At 36.3% G+C, this 25,357-nt stretch overlaps 1 protein-coding gene and 1 long non-coding RNA gene across 17 annotated transcripts in view; one reads left to right on the top strand and one right to left on the bottom strand.

Annotated features, from left to right (window-relative positions):
* The window catches only part of LOC138699782 (uncharacterized), a 59,861-nt gene extending 37,135 nt beyond the window's left edge, over window positions 1-22,726 (top strand). Inside the window, exons 3-5 of one of the 2 annotated variants that reach the window (XR_011332078.1) lie at window positions 6,688-7,288; window positions 12,698-12,906; window positions 19,789-22,726. This is a non-coding gene — a long non-coding RNA (uncharacterized lncRNA). Of the gene's footprint in view, window positions 1-6,687; window positions 7,289-12,697; window positions 18,634-19,788 lie in introns of those variants that run through there. The other variant, XR_011332077.1, reaches the window with a different exon arrangement.
* LOC138699780 (multiple PDZ domain protein-like) overlaps window positions 1-25,357 on the bottom strand; it is a 1,065,748-nt gene that overhangs the window by 613,882 nt on the left and 426,509 nt on the right. For all 15 annotated transcript variants that reach the window (XR_011332076.1, XM_069825918.1, XM_069825919.1 and 12 more), the window contains one exon: window positions 6,676-6,771. Coding sequence is in view for 14 of the 15 variants with exons in the window: in XM_069825918.1 (XP_069682019.1) it covers window positions 6,676-6,771 (96 nt within the window). In the remaining variant the exon portion in view is untranslated. The remainder of the gene's footprint in view (window positions 1-6,675; window positions 6,772-25,357) is intronic.

Here is a 25,357-nt window from a genome sequence, read left to right as displayed (position 1 = left end):
ACACTGGCGTAATGAACATGACCCCTTCTCTGCACAACTCTCACTCGATGAACTTATTGCATCCCATTGCAGACAAAGAGTACCCGAGAAGGAAAATATGCCATTGTACGTAACTAATAGATAGCGCCACTAATTTCAGAAAAACAGCCGTGTCCCATTTTATAACGCCGTCCCATATTACCACCTTCTCCTCTATAAATTGAATTGGACGACAAAATTGAATTGACAACATAAAATGTTTGGTTTGATTAACAAGAAAACTATTAGAATGAAACCGATCGGTCGTAAGACCTAGTACACGATGAGAAGATTCTTTGAGACGTAGTAGGCTTTGAGCCTAGCCAAGAAGTAGATGATGATTATGATGCTAATGATTATGATGATAATGATGATAATAATAATAATAATAATAATAATAATAATAATAATAATAATACATCGCTTATGTAATGTCGATGACATCTTCCGATTCCTAGTAACCACAGCCTTCTAACCATCCAATCTTCGATCTGCAGTTGCCTTTCATTCATGGCATCATACGAGTAAATGCTTTGGCTCTAAGAAACTGTAAGTCTTCCCCTGTATCTTGTTCCTTCAGGCTTCCACTCTAATATACATTTTGGCAGTCGTTTTTTCTCCATCCGCTGAACGTGGCCGTACCATTTTAACTGCTGTGTTTTGATATAATCTAAAACTATAACCTGAAATATCATCTTTTCTCATAAAAGTGAGCTTCTAATTTTGTCTTTTTTTGAAATTCTTGTTGCTCTTTTTAAAAAATTCATTTCAGTTCCCTGAATGTAATGCATTGTGGTTACTTTTAATGGCCAAATTTCTACTTTGTAAGTTATAATAGTAATCTTGATTACTGTACGTATTATATGTGGTAATCTTAGCTTTTACTTATAATAATAAATAAAAAAAATAATAAAATACTTCACCATATAATACTTAAGATTCAGAAAACATCTATGAGATACCTCGTTCAGGCGAAAACTTTCACTGAAATAACGTAAAACTTCATATTGTAAATAAAAGCAATTGATGTCATTTCACGTCAAACAATATATACTCGTACATATAGCCTATTGTATAATAGACATGTTGGCACAGTGTTGTATGAGAGAAAATTACATTTTTGCTCAGTTGAATAACATGGCTAATTACACAATGAAACGCCCCATTGTTAATGGCGCCAGTACATTAGAACAAAAGCAGGACCGCTAAATAAAATAACTATATTCTGCATAATTCATATCATTAAGAAAATGTTTTAGCTTTCATTACAGTAATCAGTGTCATAAAAGATAAGAGAGCCATGTAGCTTGTATTATAATTTTCATTTTATATTACATTCTTTATACAATAAAATTGCTGCAGATGGAAAGCGAAATTATACAGAGTATTTCAGTAACCACATTACGAAGTTTTAGAGCTGACAAGGGAGCCGTAATAAGGAATATGACGTTAAGAATATGCGATCAGAAACGCCACGTCGCGAGTTATGATAGAAAATGTTGTCACTAAAATGTCAAGAAACCCTCCTCACATGTACAGTAGTGGCAAAAAAAAAACAGACCGATCCTTGTAGCTGATTTCAGAGCCTTGTTCACTCCAGAGCACGATAGACTGGTAACTAAGACTTTCGTGGTTCGAATCCTGCCTGGGAAGTAAACTTTTTTTTGTTCCTTATTCAAATTTATTCCCAATACTTTTCGATTGTAGCGATATTTTACTACTTAATTAACTTATTATTCCCAGAACATGAATTTTACCAGCAATCGAAAAGTATTGGAAATAATTTGAACAAAAAAAAAGTTTCCTTCCCAGGCAGGATTCGAACCACGAAAGTCTTAGTTACCAGTCTATCGTGCTCTGGAGTGAACAAGACTCTGAAATCAGCTACAAGGGTCGGTCCGGTTTTTTTTGCCACTACTGTACACAAATAATGGCGTGGTTATCGCACATGTTAACTTTATTATTTATTAGTAAAAACACTTCCTATCCCCTAAAGATTACATTAGGTGACAGGCTAATGTCTATCGTTGTGATGCATTGTTCGTAGATTGTACACTCAATCGATGCAATCTTGCGAATATTTCTGATCTGCCGGTAGAAATTTCCTGTGCGATATGCATCCTAACATACTGTACTATCCTAGTTGACGTTAGACGCAGCAAGCCCTTTCCCGACCAACGAATAACGAAAGAACACATCCTATACAACGATAATAGGCTACATAATGCGTCATACAATTAACAACTGTGGCATTTACTTTAAAACTAAACATAGGCCTAAGATGCAGTTATGTAAACCATACCGCTAATACATTACCAACGTCTCAACAGCTTTGTGATCGCATAATTATATGTAATAATTTGTTTTTTTTTTATATCAACATTATAAACAGTCTTCATCGTTAGCGAAAATCGTGCATAATATTTCACATTAGGTTTGTTCGTACAGCATTTCCAAACTGGTTTGAACAGTCACGAGCATGCGCACATGGATTTTACTGTTCGCACAGCGCAAACTTCAAACTCTGACTGTTTCTGACTAACAGTCATGCGTTCGTACAGCGTACCAAACTATCACAAATCGATTCCTGACAGTCAGAATTGTTTTCGAATCAAGTGCAAACCAATCTCTAATCATAGATGACGCATGAGCATTAAGATAATTTTGCCATTGTTTTCTGCATGTTATTTACAACATAACCTATATGAGTTTGTCCTAAATACATATGTAATCAACTGTACTTTAGTACTGATGTCTTCGTATAACTGCCATTTTTCACGATGGTAGTAATATATATATATATATATATATATACATATATATATATATATATATATATATATATATATATATATATATATATAAGCGTGCGTACTGTTCTAAAGTTTTACCGCATAAATTATAAGAGTACTATTATTTTTTATTCAGTAGTTCTAACATTTAATTATCTGGATACGTCATGCCAAACTATTTTAATTTAATTTATAAAATATATAGCACAGACGAAGTTAATGTTTTTTAGTTCACCTTTAAAACAAAATCCACAGTTTGTGATTAAGATGAGTATGCTCCTGATAAAGTTTAACGCTATACTTCAGAATACCGCGTAAGTACTTATGTAGCAAGACTGCAAATTGAAAATAATTTTAAAACTTTTTTTATTGATAGTACAAAGGTAGATAACGAAATAAGCGCATAAAAAAGGATCTCTCTGGCACCAAAAATAAATAATTCAATGATGAAATAACGGCATATATATTCTCACGCACTATTATTCTGAAGTCGTTTCCAGATTAATTGTAATAAAATTATTTTACGGATGTATTTAAAATAGAAGTTAGGCTAATTTAGGCCTGTAATTGTTCCTTCAAATGTCTGATTCAAATATTTCTGCTGATAACGCTATGGAATATATATCCAGTGGGAATGAGTTAGGCTTGTTGGAATTATTTGAAGAAAGAGATAGGTCCAAAAATGAAACTTGTTTTCAACATATTATCCCTAGGTACAATAACAGCGAATTTATTTTTTCCGTGTAACCCGCCATGTAGTAGAGAATCTCTCTCAACAATTTGAAGTATACAACATTTTAATTAACTGATTTTGCTGTCGTAGATTCAAACACTTATCTAGACGGCAGTGGTTTCAACCAGTTTGAAAATGCGTTCGTACACCTGAAATCACGGATGATTTGAAATTAGTTTTCAAACCGAACATGCGCAAGAGGTGAGGTTGGAATAGTTTGCAAAGAGTTCTCAAACCATCATAAACTTGCTTTACGAACAAACCTATTATCACATTAGTGCAGTGAAAATATTACCATTACAACTAAAACGTCATGACTTCTATTAAGAAGGCGTCTTGAGTCATAAAGTTAACATTATGAAACGATTTGCCAATGTTATAATATTATTGTTGTCATAGAAATCTCTTTCTTCATAGATCATGAAATCAAACTTTCCAGCATTACACAATATCTTATGTTATTTCTTTACTGATTATTATAGTGCTCTCGTACAAAATAATAGTGTATGAAACACGTTTATAATATTATACAATTATTACATTATAAACTTCTTTCATAATATACTTTGATGCTCGACCATGCCGAAATGTAGTAATTATACACCTGGTAGCAGTCCTTTAATGCATGCCATTAAAGTACACCTATTCATTAAAGTTCAGGTTTTCGATTATTCTCGGATATGCAATCGAAAGACGAGGGAAACGTCACGGAAGCTGGAAATCCAATACTGTCGCAGAAGGTTATGTTCTGTTACTATAATAATTAGCATTAATTGTAAATAATATTCAAACAGATTCAATTTGTCATCTCGTTTTCCAATTCTAAATCAATTTCCAGGTCATACATTCTCTGCATTACATCAAGGTCAATGACATTATTATTCCTCGGAAAAAATCAATACTTTCGCGTCTGCGCACATCTCACAATTCAAGAGCTATGAACAAGGTCACTTTCGATCTTCTGTCAGATACAAATAAAATGTATACTTATGAATAATTTAAAGTTAGAAATATGGTCGAGCATAAAAAGTCGTATGAAACTTGCCTATAATGGTAATTAAGACGCTCGTATGAAAATTATGAAACTCGCTTGCGCTCGTTTCATAAATAAACATACTTGCGTCTTAATTACTATCATTATAGGCTCATTGCATAATGTACTATTAATGTATTGACTGTTAACTTAGTTGTATAATGATCCATGCCATTTAACTCTCATAAGAAATAACGCGTGTAGCTATATGTTTTATCCTACCATTCTACCTTTCACATTTTATAATCCCTGTTTGTAAATGTTTCATATTTTGAAAACTAATTCTAAATAAGTATGATCAGTGTTTAAGTATCCACAAGGATCTGAAGACGTTCGTCTCATGTTTAATATAAATAATGTAATGAAATAAAAAGTTACTGATGGAATCCTATTATATAAATTTAAAAATTTATATACGATTTTTATGGGTAGAAAATCGGCCGGCACTTTATAGGACAACTACTCATCATTTTACAGTATCGAAATCTCTGCGGGGAAAAGAGGTATAGTGGGAACGCTCTGTATATAACACTTCTATATACAGATTTCTTTGATAACTAAAGAAATATCTGCTTTTGCCGAACTCAAAAGCTCACTACCTAACTTACATAACAGCATTACTAACAAAATCAACTCAATATGCAGACGGTCGAACCGTATGAAATGCATTCCAACATCATGTAGTCTTCATGCACACGAACTTCGTGTACAACATGAAAGTTCGTCTGTAGTCTCGTATTGTCTGACAAGAAGTCTGAAACTGCCCACAAGCATATTATCAACAATATCAAGGATCTCTACGAGTTATAAAATATAAACTGATGGATATCGTGAACATATAGAAGAATCGAACTACACTGGTGTTGAATGTGCTTCATTTACTTAGGCCTACGTATAATTATGGTTCAAAAGTTCACTATGAAAGGCTTCGTTTTTATTATCTCCGAAGTTGTTTTCTATAGTTCAGACTGACTTGTTTGCGGTAATGTGAGCTGTAGAATTGTGTGTGTATGCAAAACGAGTAAGGTGTAAAGTTTTGTAGTGACTCTCTGTCAACTTTAATGTGCATAAAATATATACAATTTAAACCCTTTACCTAGAACGATGTAAAAATTACATGAAGTTATGGTTGCAACTTGTAGTGCGTCTGCAGTTTAAATATTAGGATATTTATTAAGGTTTTTTTCTATACATTCACAAACAAACCCCCTTAAAGCAAAGCCGAGGTCATGCGGAAACATTAGAAAATGAAAGAGCTGATGAATGGTAACAAAGCAACTATAATTATGTCAAGTGTTTACCATAATTCAATAAGAAAACAACTAATAGACTTTATTTCAATGTACAAACACATCGGAAAAACTAAATAGACCAACAAAATAAATATTTTCTCTCTCTAGCATTATGATGTTAGAATATTCAAAATGAAATCCCTGTTTTAACCACAAATCCATAGTTGTGATAGTGATCGAAAACTTTTGACCGGTAGTGTATGTACTCCTGGAATATGATATGGCTAGCAGGTAGTACTGAATCCCTAACAGAGAATTTACGTGTAATGATTTTTCACTATGTATACTAGCGAACAAAACACTGAACTTTGCCTGAGTATATTTTAACCAAATTTTAAACTGTATACGATATATTTGTCTCTGATTACTTACATACTCATAAATTATAACAATTGTAAATTATAATTCCTTGGAATGACTTTCTTGGAAAATAAACCAGGGAGTCAAGTGACGTAGATTTGCGGCATCTACATAAAAGAACATATCTCTGAAAGAGGTCGGTTACAGTAAAAAGTCATACTAGGACTACCGTTTCTCGCTCACTTCGTTCTAAAATCTTCTGGCAAATGTCTGAATAGGTCAAAATGTCCTGAGACTTCAGAGACGTTACACATATGGAAGGAGACAAACAGAATACGAAGGCGACACTGTAAATCTATGGGCTGCAGTATATTCGGGAATTCATAGTAGACGGCTCTCAAATAAAATATAAAATCGATTAATACAACGAAAGAATTAACAGTAATCTATTATTAACTACACTAAAGCATGCAATTATATTTCACACTATTGTTTACAAGTACTCACCGTGTCTTCCAGGTCTGGAGATATGGAACCCGAGCTGCTGAACATAGAGTGGTCGTCCAGAGTGGGCGTGGCCTGACTAAGACCCTCCAGTAATTCCTGCAACAAGAATTCATGCTGTTCTCAAATAATACAGTCCTTGGACCTGCAAGATAAAGTATCAGAGTGTAACAATGTGCTGAATAATGTTGCAAATGGTGTTGTGTTTCGTGTGGCCTAAGGAACAGCATAAAAGTATGCGCAAGAATTATTCCAGCAAAGATTTTAGTGCAATCTTAACAGAAAAAGTACAAATTAGTCGCAAGAAAAGTGTCTTATCAGTTATCACTATTATATTTAACAAGACTTCATCAAAAGAAGTGTGATTATTAGAAAATTAAAGCTGCTAACACTGCAGAAGAGTAAATGTAATTTCAGCGAAAGTGAAAACATGGAAAGGATTGAAGAACACCCAATATTGACTTTTCGATATCTGCAAGGGGTCGATGAGATATTGGACGGCAAAGAAAGGTCTGTAATACTGTGTGATTATAAAGGAAGAAGACATAGCTTCCAAAACTACTAGTGATTTAAGACAACTCTGATGGAATTCCAGCAGCTTTTATGGTTTCTGAAGGTAAGATATGTGCGTGCTCAGTTTAAATTCCCTTCCATAGCTCACGTTTAAATTTCATATCAACCGTGTGACACAGCTCTGCTATAAAAGTCCAGAGTAATGCGCAAGTATAAATGCCAGATGGATGAGTCATTACTCCGCTGCCATTGTTACAAGCTCAGAGAAAGATAGTGCTACAAATTTAACGTCCCTTTGCCTATTAACATCCCAGTTTTACTGTCTGTGCTACGAACAATGCAGCGGTTAATTTAACTCTCTTATTCGTTGGTCGTCTCTGCGGTTATGACAGTAATGCTTCTGGCTGCATACCAAGCGGACATGGGCTCGGCTCTCGGCCGTAGAATGGTCATTTAACTATATCCTACAAGTTGGTGTACAACAAGTTTCGTTGTATGTAAATCTAATGTTGATGTGGGTTCATAATTTTCTTAAAACTAAGAACAAAAGGTGCTATCAGGCTCAATACTTGACAATAATAACGATATTTATGCCTCAACTCAAACCTGACATAAAAACAAGAAAGCAGTTTAATGGCGCACAATTATAGGCTTACATTCTACCCTATTATCTCCTGGCCTAGTTGCCTCATAAGTGGTGTTTTCTTAGTATCACTTGTGAGGTTCAGACCTGTCTTCGGACAGTTGACTTCCGTTAATAAATACCGCATGTTGTTAAGGTAACTAGAATGTGTGAATCTATCTAAAAAATACAGCTACCCACACTCTGTTTTGTACCTTATATTTTTAAAGCTCGATTATTCAATTTTTAATACATACACAGTTCAGCTTCAGTTAAGCTATCCTGTAATTTTTTTTGAATTGATGCTAGTAAATCCTGTTTAAAAATATATATATAACTTAAAAAAAAAACAGAGCCAAAAGCTAAAACATGAAGTACCATCCACTCATAAAATAATGGTACAATACATTTCAAATTTATTCCACACATTCCGCAAAGTATTTTTTGATCTGGTAAGAGGGATTAATTTTATATTTATAGTTGGAGGCGAAAGAATTTTTTTTAAAGAAAATAAGGAAAATTTTGAAAAAAATAGATATATATCTTTCACTTTCCACTATAAAATTAATTCTTCTTCCCACACCAAAACAAAGCACGTGAAATATTTGGAAAAAGTATGAAATGTGTTGTCATTATTTAATTAGTGCCTGGTACGTCATGTTTTAGCTTTTGGCTCTGAATTTTTTAAAGTAATATATATATATATATATATATATATATATATATATTTTAAAACAGCACAAAGTCAATGAGAATTACGAGATATTCGTAGCTTAACTGAAATTAGATGTGTATGCCTTAAAAATCTGAATAACATTTAATGAGCTACAAAACAATATGAACAGCTGTATTTTTCACATAGACTCACGCTTCCTGGTTACCTTAAATGTAGTTGAATTACAGTCTACACAGAGTATTAAGATATAACTTAGGGATCATATGGCAGAGATAAAGAGGAAGGCAGAAAATAGGAAAGATTGGAGAATGCTGGGTTAGAAAGTTAGAATTTATAAAACAGTTATATTACCGGTTGTTATGTATTGTTGTGAAATTTGGACTCTCACTTTGAGAGAGAAAAGAGGTTAAGGGTGTTTGAGAATAAGATGCTTAGGAAAATATTTGGGGCTAAGAGGGATGAAGTTACAGGAGAATAGAGAAAGTTACATAACGCACAACTGCACGCATTGTATTCTTCACCTAATATAATTAGGAACATTAAACCCAGACGTTTGAGATGTGCAGGGCATGTAGCACGTATGGGCGAATCCAGAAATGCATATAGTGTGTTAGTTGGGAGGCTGGACGGAAAAAGACTTTTGGGGCGGCTGAGAAGTAGATGGGAGGAAAATATTAAAATAGATTTGAGGGAAGTGTGATATGATTATAGAGACTGGATTAATCTTGCTCAGGATAGGGACCGATAGCGGGCTTACTTGAGGGCGGCAATGAACCTCCGGGTTCTTTAAAAATAAGTATTATTATTATTATTATTATTATTATTATTATTATTATTATTATTATTATTAATGTTCTATTTGTTGCTGTAAGGAGAATCTTTAGATGAAGTAGTACCCTTCCTGCATACAAATTCTGCGCATCCGATTCCTGGCAACGAAGTGGAGATTTACTTATAGCGTATTTCTTTCTTTCTGTAGGCGTAGGAATTGAGTGTGTGTCATTTGTTTCCACATGATCATGGAGCTCAATTATACAGAGTGGTCGGAATTGGCCGATTAAGCTTACCAAGGTGTGAAAGCTTTCATCAAAATTAGCATAATGAAGATAGGAATCAATCTATCTCCACATATTTGGCACCTCGGTTAAATTGGACACTTTAACGGTTTAGTATTTAAGTCACATGAAACATAAATATTTATATGCTAACTCAATTTACGAATCGATTCCTCTCCTCCTTTCTACACATAAAGCCGTTTTCATTTGTGATCATATCATATCATATCAGTTTAAATCCCGGAATCAAATTTCCTAGAACTACGTTCCACACACTTTCAGCACCGGTAGTGTTTACATCGATTACCTACATATTCAGCTTTTCACAGTCCCGAACTTCCTTGCAAGGACGCGTTTTCTCGTTCCTTTAAAGTTCCTCCTCCAATTTCGCTCTCTTTTAATTAAAATCAATATGTTCCCTCATTTCAAAACTACGCAAGCATGGATGCATACTGTTTACAGGAGTATTGCGACAAATACTGTACCTCATCTTGGAGGCATGCCATTAACCACTTCAACGCTGCCGTTCTAGGTATGCTGAGCAATATCCAGGAAAACGACACCCTACCCGCGAGGTGTTCCGAAGACTGGATGACCGGATGAGAACAACAGGCCACATGATCCCAGTTCATTCTGCCGATGCTGGTCAAGTGCACTTTCGACGCACACCGCAACTCGAGGAGAGAGTCCTACAAGTCACTGAAGAGGATCCAACTCGAAGTTCGCGTGATATTGCGCGACGTCTCGGAGTGCGTCACAGCCTGGTATTGGACATTCCTCACGATGATGAACAGTATCCTTTGTGGTACAGTCCCGTGCAACACATCTATCCAGCAGATCGCCCTAGACGCTTGGATTTCTGTCGGCGATTGACGACACACTACAGAGAGAACCACAATTCCTAGATCGTGTTATGCGAACCGACGAAGTTATCTTCACTCGTGACAGGGTGTTAAATGTTATGTTTTATTTAACGACGCTCGCAACTGCCGAGGTTATATCAGCGTCGTCGATGTGCCGGAATTTTGTCCTGCAGGAGTTCTTTTATATACCAGTAAATCTACTGACATGAGCCTGTCGCATTTAAGCACACTTAAATGCCATCGACCTGGCCCGGGATCGAACCCGCAACTTCGGGCATAGAAGGCCAGCGCAATACCAACTGCACCAACCAGGCCGACGACAGGGTGTTCAATTCCCACAACACTTACATATAAAACCATGAAAATCCATATGCCACACGTGAGAGAGAACACCAGATACGATGGAGCATAAATGTGTGAACTGGTCAGTATGAAAACCAGTCCAACAGTTCATGTTTCCAAGGATCCTTACTGGTGCTCTTACGCAGCAGTCCAATGGGACATAGCTTCGAGTTCTTAGAAGATGTTCCCCTCGCTACTCGGAGAAACCTGATGTATCAGCACGACGGAGCACCAACCCACTACACTCTAATAGCTAGAAGGCAACTGGACAGAATGTTTCCCCACAGATGGGTCGGCAGAGATGAAACAGTGCACTGGCCTGCAAGATCTCCGGATTTAAATCAATTGGATTTCTTCCTGTGGGGATACTTGAAAGGGTTTCTGTACAGAACACCTGTTGATAGTCCTGAGACAATTATCCTAAAACTTCACAGGGCCGTAGCGATGGTGAGCGAGGAGCAGCTACGTCATGTCCAGGAAGGTGTTGCCCGCCGTGCAGCAGCCTGCATCCAGATGGAGGGAGGCACTTTCGAATAGCCTACCTGTTATAAAGCACAGCACGACAACTCGTGATTTCTGCATAAACGCTTCTTTCTGATAATCATATTTGTCCCATTTTACTACCGATAAATTTACGCATCATCTGAGTATGTGTTGGTCGTATCTATCTGGTCTTTACTTCCTACGACATTCCCTTTGGCATCCTGCTCGGTCAATTCCGTCCACTCTGTATTTTCTGGTTTACAAGTAAGAACGAAACAGAGCTAAGGACAAAGCGATTGAAAGGCGATGATGGATTATTATTATTATTATTATTATTATTATTATTATTATTATTATTATCATCATCATCATCATTATATTATAATGTGTTTATTCGCAATGCTTTAAAGAAAACAAAAACAAGAAATAATATGTCCCTTACGATACGTTGTCGTCATCATCATCATAATCATCATGTTCTTTATAAACTTCTTCTTCTTCCTGACAGACTATAGTCCTCAAATAACTATTATGTCTCTATGAAATCTTCTTCCCATATTTTTCCGGGGTGTCCCAGTGATTTCTCTGTCCATAATTCAAGCATGCCTTAGACATTCTTGGTTTGGATATTCGGTTAACATGTTGAAGCCACTGAAGCCAGTTACAATATTTAGATACTTATATAAGCTTGTAAATATTACATTACTGGTTCCATTTACAGTTCATGCAAAATGTCCACTTATTTTGTGATACCGCCTAGTATACACAACTGTTTGGTGCACCAGTTTTATCTCACTACTTGTAATTCTGCTTCCATCAAACACTTTTCCGCAAAGCCTAGGTTTCGAATAAAGGGCAGGTCTTGCCAAGGTCTTGTATAAACGAATGCGAATGTTTTTGGACAAGAGTTCATGTATTTATTCTTATTATTAATTCGCAAGATATCGGCCGTATGATTCTTTCCAAGGCTACGTATGTCTGTCAAATTATTTGTTAAAATATTAATCCTGTGTGTCACTCAATCTACGTCGAGATCGTTCCAGGTCCGTTTTATTTTTGGCTTTAGAAAGCAATCCTTACTATGGAATCTATAACGTGGCATTTTAATACATATTTCTATTTTTCACACCTTGTCTGATAGTTAAGTATTTCTTTCACTACACAATTCGTTTCTCCAGTTGTGCTCAAGTATCTTGAATTTGAACTCTTATATCTCCATGTTTTTCCACATCAGAACCTCATAAAATACATTTTATTAAAATTTAAAATATATATTTTTTTTCGAAATACCCAATTCCGCCAAGAATGATTGAATGAAACCAAGATACTCGTATTTGAATTAATTCACTCTTTGTAACATTTTATAGTCTATACAAATTTTATTTGGAACAGTGTTTTTGCCACAGATATCACAAAGCATCCAATTATACAAAAAATAGTGGGCGAATAACACTGTATTTATTGCTTTCAGGAATCCAGAGACCAGTTCATTCCACTCACTACGAGGAAATAACATATTGCAGTTGATGTGAAGAAGACCGTTCGGTAGCATCAGTACTTTTTGTATTTCAATTGCTGGTATATAAGTAAATTCAAGGGGAAACTACCGTAAATTATTGTGTAATAATTCACATCCAATATAATGTACAAGTACGTCACATTTCACTATGACGTTAAGAGGTAAGTATGTCTACCGATTACTTTACGATGAATAACTATGAAAAGCAGATTGGTAAGTATAGATTCAACGAGGTGTCATTAAACATTTTACATTTCAATTCAAGGCTATATCAGAGGCAAAAATAATAATTTATCTGTAGTCTTTATCGATTTAAAACTGTGATTTTTTGTGGAGAATACATACAGTTTGTCAAAAAAAAAAAACATTGAGTGATGTAAATTTTTATCTGTCTTGTAGGGCAGTAACGGATTTATAATTCTACCACCCATAGGGACCAAAATATTTGCCGCAACATTTCCTAATTTTCACTCCTTACTAGATAAACGTTAGAATATGAACAAGGCTTATGAATTCTGAGTTTATTTAAAAAAGGGAACTGAAATTTTAAACTTACGAGATATGTTTGTAACATCTTTTGCCTTGTCTTCTGCTTAGTAAACTCATTAATGATTTCGGATACGTCAATTTCGTCCAAAATGTTGATGGATCTAAAATTTGATACAGTAGGCTGCTTAGTCTATTTGTAAATTCGCCTCTGGTTGTGTGGCTTTCCATGAATGTGCATCTAAGCCTATTTAAGTAGGGGATATTATATCTGCTTCAACGGACGTCATGGCTCAAGGACGGGTATTTAGCGGATTGTATAAGCATATTACCCCTATATTATAATGTCAGTGTTCAGTAGATACGAGGTTTTCGGATTCAGATACAGCCGAGAATGGCTGCATTTTAATGTCGAAAAAATCCCTCGCATGACTTTCTTCGGAATAGAAAGAAAGTAGGATGGACTGAAGGCAAAATTCATTGGCCATTTCTGGCCATTTAAAAATCTGAAGGTAGCATAATGAGTCCGTACGACTTGCCTTGGCTTTTGAAGAGCTGAATCTTTGTATTTAGGCTTTACATTCGCCAATTGTGCGCCCTATATACGCGGCGATTGTCCAAGTACGATTAGCGATTGAATGGCATTCATGAATCTGATGTTCACAGATGGATCTCAGCTCTGACAGGGCCAGGTCTCATCGTTAGCGCCAATGTCCGGAGCCCCAAGTCACTCCTGTATCAACATCGGAAACCCGTACAGCCCTTAAAATTTCATCCCACTCTGTTTTTAAAACTACTGCTTATGATAGATAAAATGAGGGGAGAGGAGCTGAAGAGTCTTGATGGAATGATACGAGTAACGGGTGTACTCCGAGAAAGAAACCATATGCAACATCTGGTTTTACCACCATTAATTCCATCTTCATCTAGTCGGGTATGGAACACGGGCCGCCTGACTGGAAACTAACGCCACTTGAGTTACAGAAGTGATATGAGTCTGAAAGAGATGTCTAATATAAATAATAATAAATGTTATGTTTTATTTAACAACGCTCGCAACTACCGAGGTTATATCAGCGTCGCCGCTGTGCCGGAATTTTTTTCCCGCAGGAGTTCTTTTACATGCCAGTAAATCTACTGACATGAGCCTGTCGCATTTAAGCACACTTAAATGCCATCGACCTGGAGCGGGATCGAACCCGCAACCTCGGGCATAGAAGGCAAGCGCTATACCAACTTGCCAACCAGGCCGACTAGAGATGTCTAAGTGAGCAAGATTTATCCCATCCTTCATCTGTAATTAACAACATACTGCTACTGTGACACAGGCAAAATAATGAATCTGTAGTCTGAGGTAAGGGGAAAAGCTGTTTCGTCTTTCTACCTTTTTTAACAAAACAGTCGTATCGCTATTTCACCGTGGGCGCGAGTATGTTGTACCGTCGAAGTATAAGATAGGGCATTTTCGTCGAACTATTTTCAATTTGGTTTATTATTATTAACGAAGGCCATGGCGAAAAAAAATTAATGTAACAAAAATTGATTCACAATTTTGAATTTACTTTGCAATAAAGCGTTGGCCTATTCCGCAATAGGTTTTCCCTGTGAAGTTTATAAAAACAGAATCTATTGTACAAATACAAAGTGCTTTTCGAAGAGAATTCGGTGACCAGGATGGCCGAGGACCAGCTCCTCCACGCAAACAATAAATGAGTGTGTAAGTCACTGGCGCAAAGATGGAAAAGTTCAAAACAAACCTCATTTAAAAAAAAAGACAGTAAAGACTGCAGAAAAGATCAAAAGAGTAAGGGTTGCAATTTAGCGTAGCCCTATTTATTTGCCGAGAGGCTCGGGCTGGGAACTGTCCTCACACGTCGGCCACTTGGGTGGGCCCATTGTACTACCCGGAATGGAATGAAGTGCTGGCCACCCCCGAACCTACAGGAACCGCTTTACTTTTCTGTATGGGCCTCACCCCGGTCTCTCAACCCCAGTCCAACGAGCTAACATTATCCCAGAGGAGAGGCCACGTCACACAGCAGTACCACCAGAAACTAATGACCATATACCACGGCATCCAAATTCAGTGGCGGCCCACAGCCGACTCTATATCGGAGTAAGCTCGAAATTTGGAAAAGAAACAGAGATTATGATGAAAGAGTGGAAGTGTAATTATGATCCCGAAATAAGTCCGAGGTCCAACGTCGAAAGTTACCCAGAAATTCTGCTTCAATTGGTTGAGGGAAAGCCTCGGAAGAAACCTCAACCAAGCAACTTGTCCCAACCAGGATTTGAACATTTGAACCTTGGCCCGTTCGTTTCACAGTCAGACATGCTACCCGTTATTCCACGGCGATGGACAAAGCGCAGCCCTAGTCGTACAGCAAGGTGACAGTCTTTAACGTCACCCGATTTGACAGCTCCATATTTTTTCTTATGTAAGTTTCTATATAACAATCAGACGAAAGAGCAGATGTTGCCATTTGCGTAACTATAACTCCCTTTAAGGGAAGTAAATACGGGAAAAAATTGGGAGCTCCATATTTCATGTTAAAGAAATAGTCTTTAAACGAGAGACCTCCAGAACGAATTAATTTTGTATACAGGCACATTAATATTTTTGGTTTATTTTTATTTGCCGGCCAAATGTTTTTCGCATGACTAAGATTCTATTCTGCCTTTCCACAGACCAATATCTCAATTTAGACATATACTTTTCTGCACGGTGAAGTCTGGCGAGACTACAGACACTGGAAAATTCAATAAAGTAGAAAATATGATACGAGGTGAACTGCAGGCCAGTCCGAGAGAGAAAGAATAGTCATTAAGTACTAATGTATAGATTACCCTGTTTAAATAGTTATCGCATTAAAACACGATTTGTATTTGTGGTATTGGTTATTAATATGATTAAAATGGGACAACAGTGGAATGAGGTTGGGAGAATAAACTGGCAAACTCGGGAAAATACATCCCACAATCTCTTTACTCAACTCGAAATTCATAGTTTTCTCCAAGGCTCGAAACCTATCCCTTGGAGAAAAATCGACTCACCCGAACTTTCGATAGAAATAGCGCAAAGACTTCCGCTGGGAATATTTTATTTTAACTTGGTTTTATTAAGAAAACAGCTACCGAAGTGTTCATGTTTTCGTATGATATGAAAAGAATACATTGTAGTGTTTTCATTTATTTTATTTTCCATTCCGTCGAAGTGATTCCATGCTTGTGAATGCGTTTTCTGCACTTCGCTGTGTCTAAAGCGGTAACGTTTTGTGATACAAATCTATAAGTGTTCGAGTTCAACTTTAATATTCATCTCCGATCTGCAGAAAGTTTCTTTCTTGTGTTTATATTGAACTATCTTAAAAGCGATCGTCGCATGCTACGTCCATCCAAAGCACAGAGTCCAGTTAGGCCAGCAGCATATCAGACATTCTGTCTCGGACAGGACGGTTTTGTCTCGGACCGTTCGATGTGACGGTGAATATACGCATTCTTATGAAGATGCAGCATACTTCATCGGACGAATGTCCGATGCAGTAAGCTGGAGCCTCATAAGAATGCGTGTAATCACAGTCACATCGAACGGTCAGAGATAAAACCGTTCTGTCCGATACAGAATGCATAATGCAGTATGCTGCTGGCCTTAGCAGTTACTTTTGCACGTTTAAAGTTCGTTCAAACATACAAGAATGTGAATGAAATGGACAAGATAGTGCAAATTTGGTGATAGATTATGGTGATGGGATTTCAAGATTAACCATCAAGAGATTTTCTATTCTTCTGATTTAATTTCATCAGCATCAGCATCAGCATCATCATCATAATCATCATCGTCGTCATCATCATCATCATCCACGCGGGATATGCTCACACACTTCCCATCTTGTTCGTGGCCTTCCTACATCCCTTCTTCCTACTAGCATATAATGATGTACAATTTTTGGCAATCTTTTGTTATCCATTCGAAGCAGATGTTCAGCCTACTTGTCTGTAACTATTGACCTGTTCACAGAGAGAGGATATTCCTAATTCTTCTCTCATAATATAATTTCTTATTCTGTCTGTTCTTGTACAACCTTTACTGATCTAATATCGCCGCGGTCTCATACTTAACATGCCGACATAATACAATAACGTGCGGTGTGCTTTTAAAACAATTTTTCCCACCGATTGTTGCTCTATAGGTTTCATTCTAAGCGTCTACTTCCTCGATAAGAATAAGCACTAGTTTGTTATATTGTTAAATGGCTATTATTATTATTATTATTATTATTATTATTATTATTATTATTATTATTATTATTATTATTATTGTTTCATATACGAGTACGCTGACATTCTTAATTCTTAATAATAACTCTTCAATAATAATTTTTAATCACACACCTTAATGTTCGTCCTCAGCACAAGACATTACAACCTCGGTTTTAGTCCACGTGGATTAGACAAGTAAGTGTCATTTTATAATGGAAGCAGCTTATTGTTTGCAACATTGAAATTGAGGCGAGTGATTGGAGCGGCGACACAAGAAATTGAAAACAATAATACAATTAAATTCCAAAGACATGCCGAATGTTACGCACGAGGCCGCTCAAAGACCTGCCGATTGTTAAGCATGAGAACACGGCGATAATAAGATACTTCATCTCTGCTGTTGTTAGGGACTGATGTTATAATCTGTGTTAATATCCATGTCTCATTGTTACACAGAATAGTAAGTAACCTCAATATATTCTTACAGAGAAAAAATCAGCCGTGATGAATGCAGAGGTTAAAGCGTGATTGTGTATTTGAAACCTATCTATGGCATAAATGTGTAGACTTAAGGTCCATTCACGATGAAAATTAAACATAACCGTAACATAAACACAGAAGTTTGGGCCCAGGCTACCAAATGGGATCATTCACAATTATTCACATAAGCATTGACATAAACATTACCGTAAGCCGTTAACATGAAAGTTTGCAAACTCCAAACTTTCATGCGTATGCTTACGTAATTTGCAAACAGAACACAATCGTGGAGCGCTGAAGTATACGACAGAATATGAGGAAATGGCGTCGTTGTTATGTTTCCATGGTTACCAAGTATGTTTGCTGTTATGTTTATGTTCTCATCGTGAATGATGGTATGACTTCTTGATTTTATCGTAACGTTTATATTCTTAAGTTAACGTTTACGTTATGTTTAATTTTCATTGTGAATGAGCCTTTATGTTATCAATGTTATTCGCTATTTTTCTTTGTCCCAACATACAGGGCTTTTCGAAGGAAATTAACAGTTTTAATTAAAATTGAATGTGGGCATTTTGGACAAAAATTTCAGACACGTCAAATCTTGTATTTAGAAATGAATATTTTAATGGAAATAAAATATTTTTGTCGCTATTGTTGTACGAGTTATGAGCATTTTAAATGGCATCTAATTATTTTTTAATACCACATACACTTACACATACGCAGAATCTTAAGATCGGAATGGATTATGCAGTAGACTATATAAGAACTGAGTTTTATAGGTCTACTAACATAAGGATAAAAGTGTGGTACCTAATGTTAATATGTTGCACACTTCTGAACAAAAAGTATGGCATGCTAATACAATATATCTAATGCAATTTTATTTATAATGTTGGACACATAGGCTTGTATTGGTTTAGGTCTGAATTTATTTATTTTAAAAATAATCAAGATAAAATATTTTAATAGAAAAACTTGTATATGCTGATTTATAAATTTTATTATTAATATTTACAGAATTTGTTTATAAAATTATCAATAAAGGTCACTTTAATTCCTGTTCAGATTACACAGCATCAAGAATGCAGGCTGGCCTTGAGAAGAAAAGATGAAAATACTGTATCAAAGTGCATTTGGTTCAGGTAACATTAGGTAGGAAGTTAAAAGAACGAGATTGATCTCGATGAGCAAAGGTGGAAATTCTAGTGTAAAATCTCCTGTCAACATAAACGATAAAAATACATACTTTAAGCATGGCACCAATTTGTTTATCAAGTACTATGCATAATCATAGAGGAGGCCTATACAGAGTAGAAGGTGTTCAATGGCATAACGTCACAGAGTAAAGGCCCATTCACAATCAAAATTAAACATAACCGTAACATAAACACAGAAGTTTGCGGCCAGGTTACCAAATGGGATCATTCACAATGATTCACATAAACACTGACATTAACATTGCCGTTAGACGTTAACATGAAAGTTTGCGAAGTCCAAACTTTCATGCTTATGCTTACGTGATTTGTAAACAGTACACAATCGTTGAGCGCTGAAGTATACGACTGAATATGAGGAAATGACGTTGTTGTTATGTTTCCATGGTTACCAAGCATCTTTGCGGTTATGTTTATGTTCCCATCGTGAATGATGGTATGACTTTTTTACTTTACCGTAATGTTTACATTTATAAGTCAACGCTTACGTTATGTTTAATTTTCATTGTGAATGAGCCTTAAATCCTTAAGGTAAGAGGAACAGAATTTTCCTTTGCCAGCGTGTGTATTTAGTGGGAAATTGACTTTGTTTTCTAGAAATAATTGCAACATCACATTAAAATCAGCAGCGCTTGTCTCCGCAGTAGTGAGGGGGAAAGACGCAAACACTGCCTGCTGCACGCTTCGCTCTGCAAAACACTCTAAGCCCCACGGTACTCAAGCCTTCGGGTAACATTTAGGTAACAATTCTGACAAACATCCATTACTTAAAAAGTGATCTATTAATAATTAAAGTATTAAAATTCTCTTAATCCGTAAACGTGACAGAAAGACTGTGAAAAATATTTGTTGGAAATGAGAATTCTAATGTACAGACATTTATAAATATGAATTTCTAAATGTGTTTACAAGATAATGCGATCAAACATTATCATGTAAAATCATTATTTCTGGGAAAATTTAAGCAAAAATGAATAGCATGGTAGAGAACTTTTCCGTTAATTTTATGCTAAAAATTCGTTCCTTAAAACAACTGTCACTGAACACTTTCCTCCCTGTAGTGAAAAATATACAAACTGTTTTAGTGGCTATGTAATGAATTTCTAGACCTATTGGAGGAGACCATAAGGAATAATTTTATATTAGAAACCCAGGCCTGGGAACGTTTCGATTGAAAGTTACAGCATGAAATAAAACTGTTGTGACTAAAATACTAGGAAGACGGGGAAACCCATCGCATGCATATACAGAGCGTATACTAACTGGCTCCGCAGTGAAGTGGCAGTATTCGACCCGGCAGCGATGTAAAGTTGGTAATGTGTTGGTTTGAACACGTAGGAATATTACATCTCTTCTCTCGTTCCCTCCCACCCTCCACCATTCAATGTGGCCAAGGTTATTGACTCTACCTGCACGATACCAACACAACTCTTCGAGTCTCCGCGTTCTGCTTGCCACTTCTCCTGCGGAGCCGGTTAGTATACGCACTGTATAATGCGATCGGTAGTCATTTCGACAACAGTTAAAAGATTGCACTGGCGACTAATTGATATCTGTCGCTGTGGCACTATTGTTTGTTTCTGCTATTGGCAATAATCAACAGGCCATCTTGTGTATATTGCAAGAGTTACTACCAATCTGCTGGTATATTTTCTTGTGCTATAGTTATCACAATATGCTCTTCTATGCGACAAAGTTTGCATGTCTACCTGGTTACTTCAATAGCAAATATTTTAGATATCAACTCGTAACCGAGGCGTTTCCAATCGTAACGTTTCAATCTCGAATTGTTTCTTATGACAGCCTCTACTAACAGTAAAAGTATGTAGATGTAATAACTGAAAAATGTTATAAGGATGGAGTAAGCAATAGACAAGACTACAAGATGTAGGAAATAACGATGGAATTTCAGGGCGTAAGAACAGAGTTATTTTATTTGGGTATTTAACGAACTTGTAACAAGTACTAGGTTATTTAGCGTTGATGGAATCGATGATAGCGAAATGATATTTGGCGAGACGAGCTGAAGGATTCGACGTAGATTACCTGATATTTGACTTACGGTTGGGGAAAATCTCGAAAAAAACAGGTAATCAGACCAAGAGGGAACCGAACCCACATCCGAGCGCAATTTTGGTTCAGTAAACAAACATATCTGCAACCTGAGCTACGACGATGGCAAAAACAGAGTTTGTAGTGTATCATAATAAGAGTAGCTAAATAGAACATAAGAATGGAAAAAAAATTTACGTAAGGTAAAAAATGGAGTGTGTGTTACATAACAATAATTAAGTATATAACAGCTATATAAAGATGGAACTAAATACGTAATAACAAAGGGGATGATATTTAGGATGGGATATACTATAGTAGAAAAGAATGGAGAATGTAGTAGGCTACATAAGGATAGATTACGCGGTACGATTATGTAATACTGAATTACATAGTAAATAATAATATATTATTTAGTATATAAAACAATGTAATATTTATGGATGGAGTATAGCAGGGGTCGTCAGCACAGAGCACGCTGGGGATAGCCTCTCTTACACGCGGAAAACGCAGTGCACTAAAGTGCTCTCGTAGCTGCTAGCGGGTATGCTCTCTATCTCTCCCTGTTGCACGACAGTGTACACGGGACGGTATCGCGTACCCATTGCACATTTCAGCGAGTGCTGACGACCACTGGAGTATAGAAAAGGATAGAGAAAGTCATTCAATGCTACACTGACTTTTATTTTAGCATTTGAGTTGTAACTTTATTAAGCTTAGCTTTGATATGTAATTTTGATCCCATTATAGCATTAAACATCCACAGTCTGGCCCGTTCCTGATGAGAAATATCTATAGGCTACTTCAAAATACTGCACAATATTTTTTATTCATACAGACAACTGCGATACATACTATATGCAAGAGATTTCCTGTTTATTTTTTCCTTGTGTTCACTGAATTTAAGTGATATATACATGCATTGCTGCAGACTAATGGTTCGTCCCACTCTGCTCTGAAAGCATCGCTAAGTCAAAAGAGCGAGAGGAGACTATTAGCGCATTATAAATATTAAAGTTGGAGCAAGAACTCGAATTTCACACAACTTTTTAATTAACTCACTGTGTACATGCTTCATAGAACCAGAACGGCTTCCAAAAAAATATGACAAAATAGGTAACATCCTCTTCTTTACAGTACTATCCTCACTATTAATCAATATATAGGTCTAAGAATATGTCACCATAACCATCATAAACATTAACAACAGCCTTCAAGAATTGTATCATCTGAGACGTCAGGCACCCATTCTTAAGAATTTCAAACCAGCTAAAAGATTTATAAGCAGAGGGACTTCCAGATCAAATAGTCAATGACACTACCGCCCAAGACAACACAGAACAAGTGCAATACCAGAGACTCACACCTGTAGAGCGTTTGGAGTTTAGAAAATACCATTGGGTATATACTCGTCATCTTAGCGGACATACCTTCGTCTTTGTAACATAACTTAGATACGTCATTCACGTATTTTCTAACTATATAAAATAACAGAAGTAGTTCCATTCCATTTATTTTGTAATCGGAAAAGGAAATAAACTAATATATATATATATATATATATATATATATATATATATATATATAAGCAATATAAAGCGTTTATATTTGAAGCAATGCTTACATACATTTAGATTTATGTTATTTTATACCAATACATTACAAAATACGTAAATAATTTATTTTTGTTATATTGCAAAGAAGGGGGGGGGGGGTCCGCTAAGAAGACAGACACCTAATGGTATTTTCTAAACTCCGAATGCTCTATAATCATTATGAAAGACACTTTCACTTTCTTATGGAGGATCCAAGCGGAACGCCTCAATTTATATTCGGAATCTCTTCCACATCAGCCACAATATGAGAGAATGCAGGACAAAAAACAAAATAACATAGTTTGTCCGAATAAAAGGGAAATAAATCTCCATTTGCCTGTCAGGAATCGAACACTGGTACACTGGATTTATTGTTGAAAACGTGACAATTGAATAGCCGCCTAGAACAAGGTTGTAACCAGCAAATACGAAATTCTTAAAAAATGGGGAAAAACACATTGTACAGTACATACTTTTAATTTATTAGAGCAAGGTTGACAATCAGACATGTGTGCTGATTTTAATACGAGCACAAGCATTACATACAGCGCATCATTAACAATCATTATTCACTTATGAGATATGAGGGTTACAACGTTGTTCTAGGCGGCTATTCAATTATACATATGTATCTTAAAATGTAGAAAAACGTATTGTGGAGTACATTTCAATTAAAATAATTGAAGTTCAGAATCCGTCTCATTGCCTTTTGTACCTCCATACATAGCGTTCAATTTGAACAATACGTTGTTCGCAACATTTCACACAAATATGGCACTGATTGGAACACATGCTCCCAATCCCATTACATAATTTCACTATTGTCAAAATAACCCTCAACATTAATTTATTCAGAATCCTGAATGAAACCTTTGTTAAGTTCACCAGTGTAACTAACACAATGAATCTCGATGTTAATAGGTTTTTACGAGGTGTGTTTTAGGGTTTTATAAAGTTCTTATAAACATTTTGAGTATTTGCACCGGGTCCTAGATGCAGAGACAGCCAAAGTTTCGGAGCTATGTACATTTGTACCCCATTCAGCATCAGGGAAAATAGGAAAAAGGAAACGTGGAAACCTATTCACTGGATCTAACGTTTCAGAGCTAAATATCGGTTCCACCAACAGAAAAGAGTGGGAAAGGGGAACGAGAAAACCTATCTTCTGGCCCCTACGTTTAGGAGGTACATGTCGGCCCCATCAACAGGAAAAGGGGAACTGAATTCCAGCACCATTTCGCGTCCACCTAACCAAGTCCTCTCCTTCACGGTTCCGCAGCCACCAACCACAGTCTAGTATATACAGTCACGAAGCTCAATATGTAATAAATATGCATCCATAGATAGTTACTAACCACTAGGATCGCTATTATCTACTCATTACAGACAATGCGAAATAGTACCTGCACAGTCTATTGTTCCTAGCAATCTCATCAACCCAAACTTTGTGACTATATACTAGACTGTGAAACAACTGTAATACTTCATGCGAGCCGGACAATGGAGAGTATTCTGATGATGACTCCGCCTCCTTTCTCGTCACCAAAGTCCAATTGGTTTATTTTGGCACAGACAGAAATAAAAATCTTTTCTCGCCAACGACATGCTTTCACTCCTATTCAAGTACAATGCAAAACCCTCATTAATGTTAAGGATTTTCCGAAAGAAAAAACGCTGTTGTCATACATTCTTCCAAGCTGCCTCGCCGCTCCAGTCTGTTGGTGGTGTTCACATTGTGACTTAATTTAGTTTCTGAGTTGAAATAGACTCTAAGCATCATGAAACAGGAAGTGCATATATTATATACAGGGTGTTTCAGGAGAAATATTAAATATATTAGGGGGTGATAGTATGGACTGTTCTGAGTAAAATGTTCATATAAACATATGTCCAATTTTCATTACAGAGATACACCTGTTAGAATGTAACTCGAGCAGGTGTTAAGCAAAGGCAAATGATTACGTTCAATGAACTTTCGCCTCGTGTGTTGCTACTCGGGTTGCTATGAGCTTATTTATCGATTGTCATTTTTGTTTTGAAGGTTAAGTTGTGAAGTTGTGCTTTAGTTTACATAACTGATACATCATCTAAACCTAACATTTTCCGGAAGATGAATCGGCAGATATGGTCACGTCTCTTGGCCACCAAGGTCCCCGGACCTTACCCTTTTAGATTTTTGCCTGTGGGGATGGTTGAAAGGCGAAGTCTACAAAGAAAAAGTAAACACAAGAGCTGATTTAATCGTTCGGATCATGAATAATTCTGCCCTCATAAAAGAACACCAAGACGACCTCAGAACAGCTACACGTAGTGCTGTCAAGAGAAGTCGAAAGTGCATTGAAGTCGGTGGTGGAATTTATGAAAATTAACTTTGAACGTAATCATTTGCCTTTGTTTAACACCTTCTTGGGTTACATTCTAACAGTTGTATCTCTGTACCCAATAAAAATTGGACACATGTTTATATGAACTTTTTTACTCAGAATAGTCCATACTATCACCCTTTAAAATATTTACTA

The sequence above is a fragment of the Periplaneta americana genome, chromosome 5 (genome assembly GCF_040183065.1).
Source record: "Periplaneta americana isolate PAMFEO1 chromosome 5, P.americana_PAMFEO1_priV1, whole genome shotgun sequence".
NCBI classification, from domain to species: domain Eukaryota; kingdom Metazoa; phylum Arthropoda; class Insecta; order Blattodea; family Blattidae; genus Periplaneta; species Periplaneta americana.
Note: the sequence above shows the minus strand (reverse complement) of the source record. Positions and strands in the feature narration are given on the sequence as shown.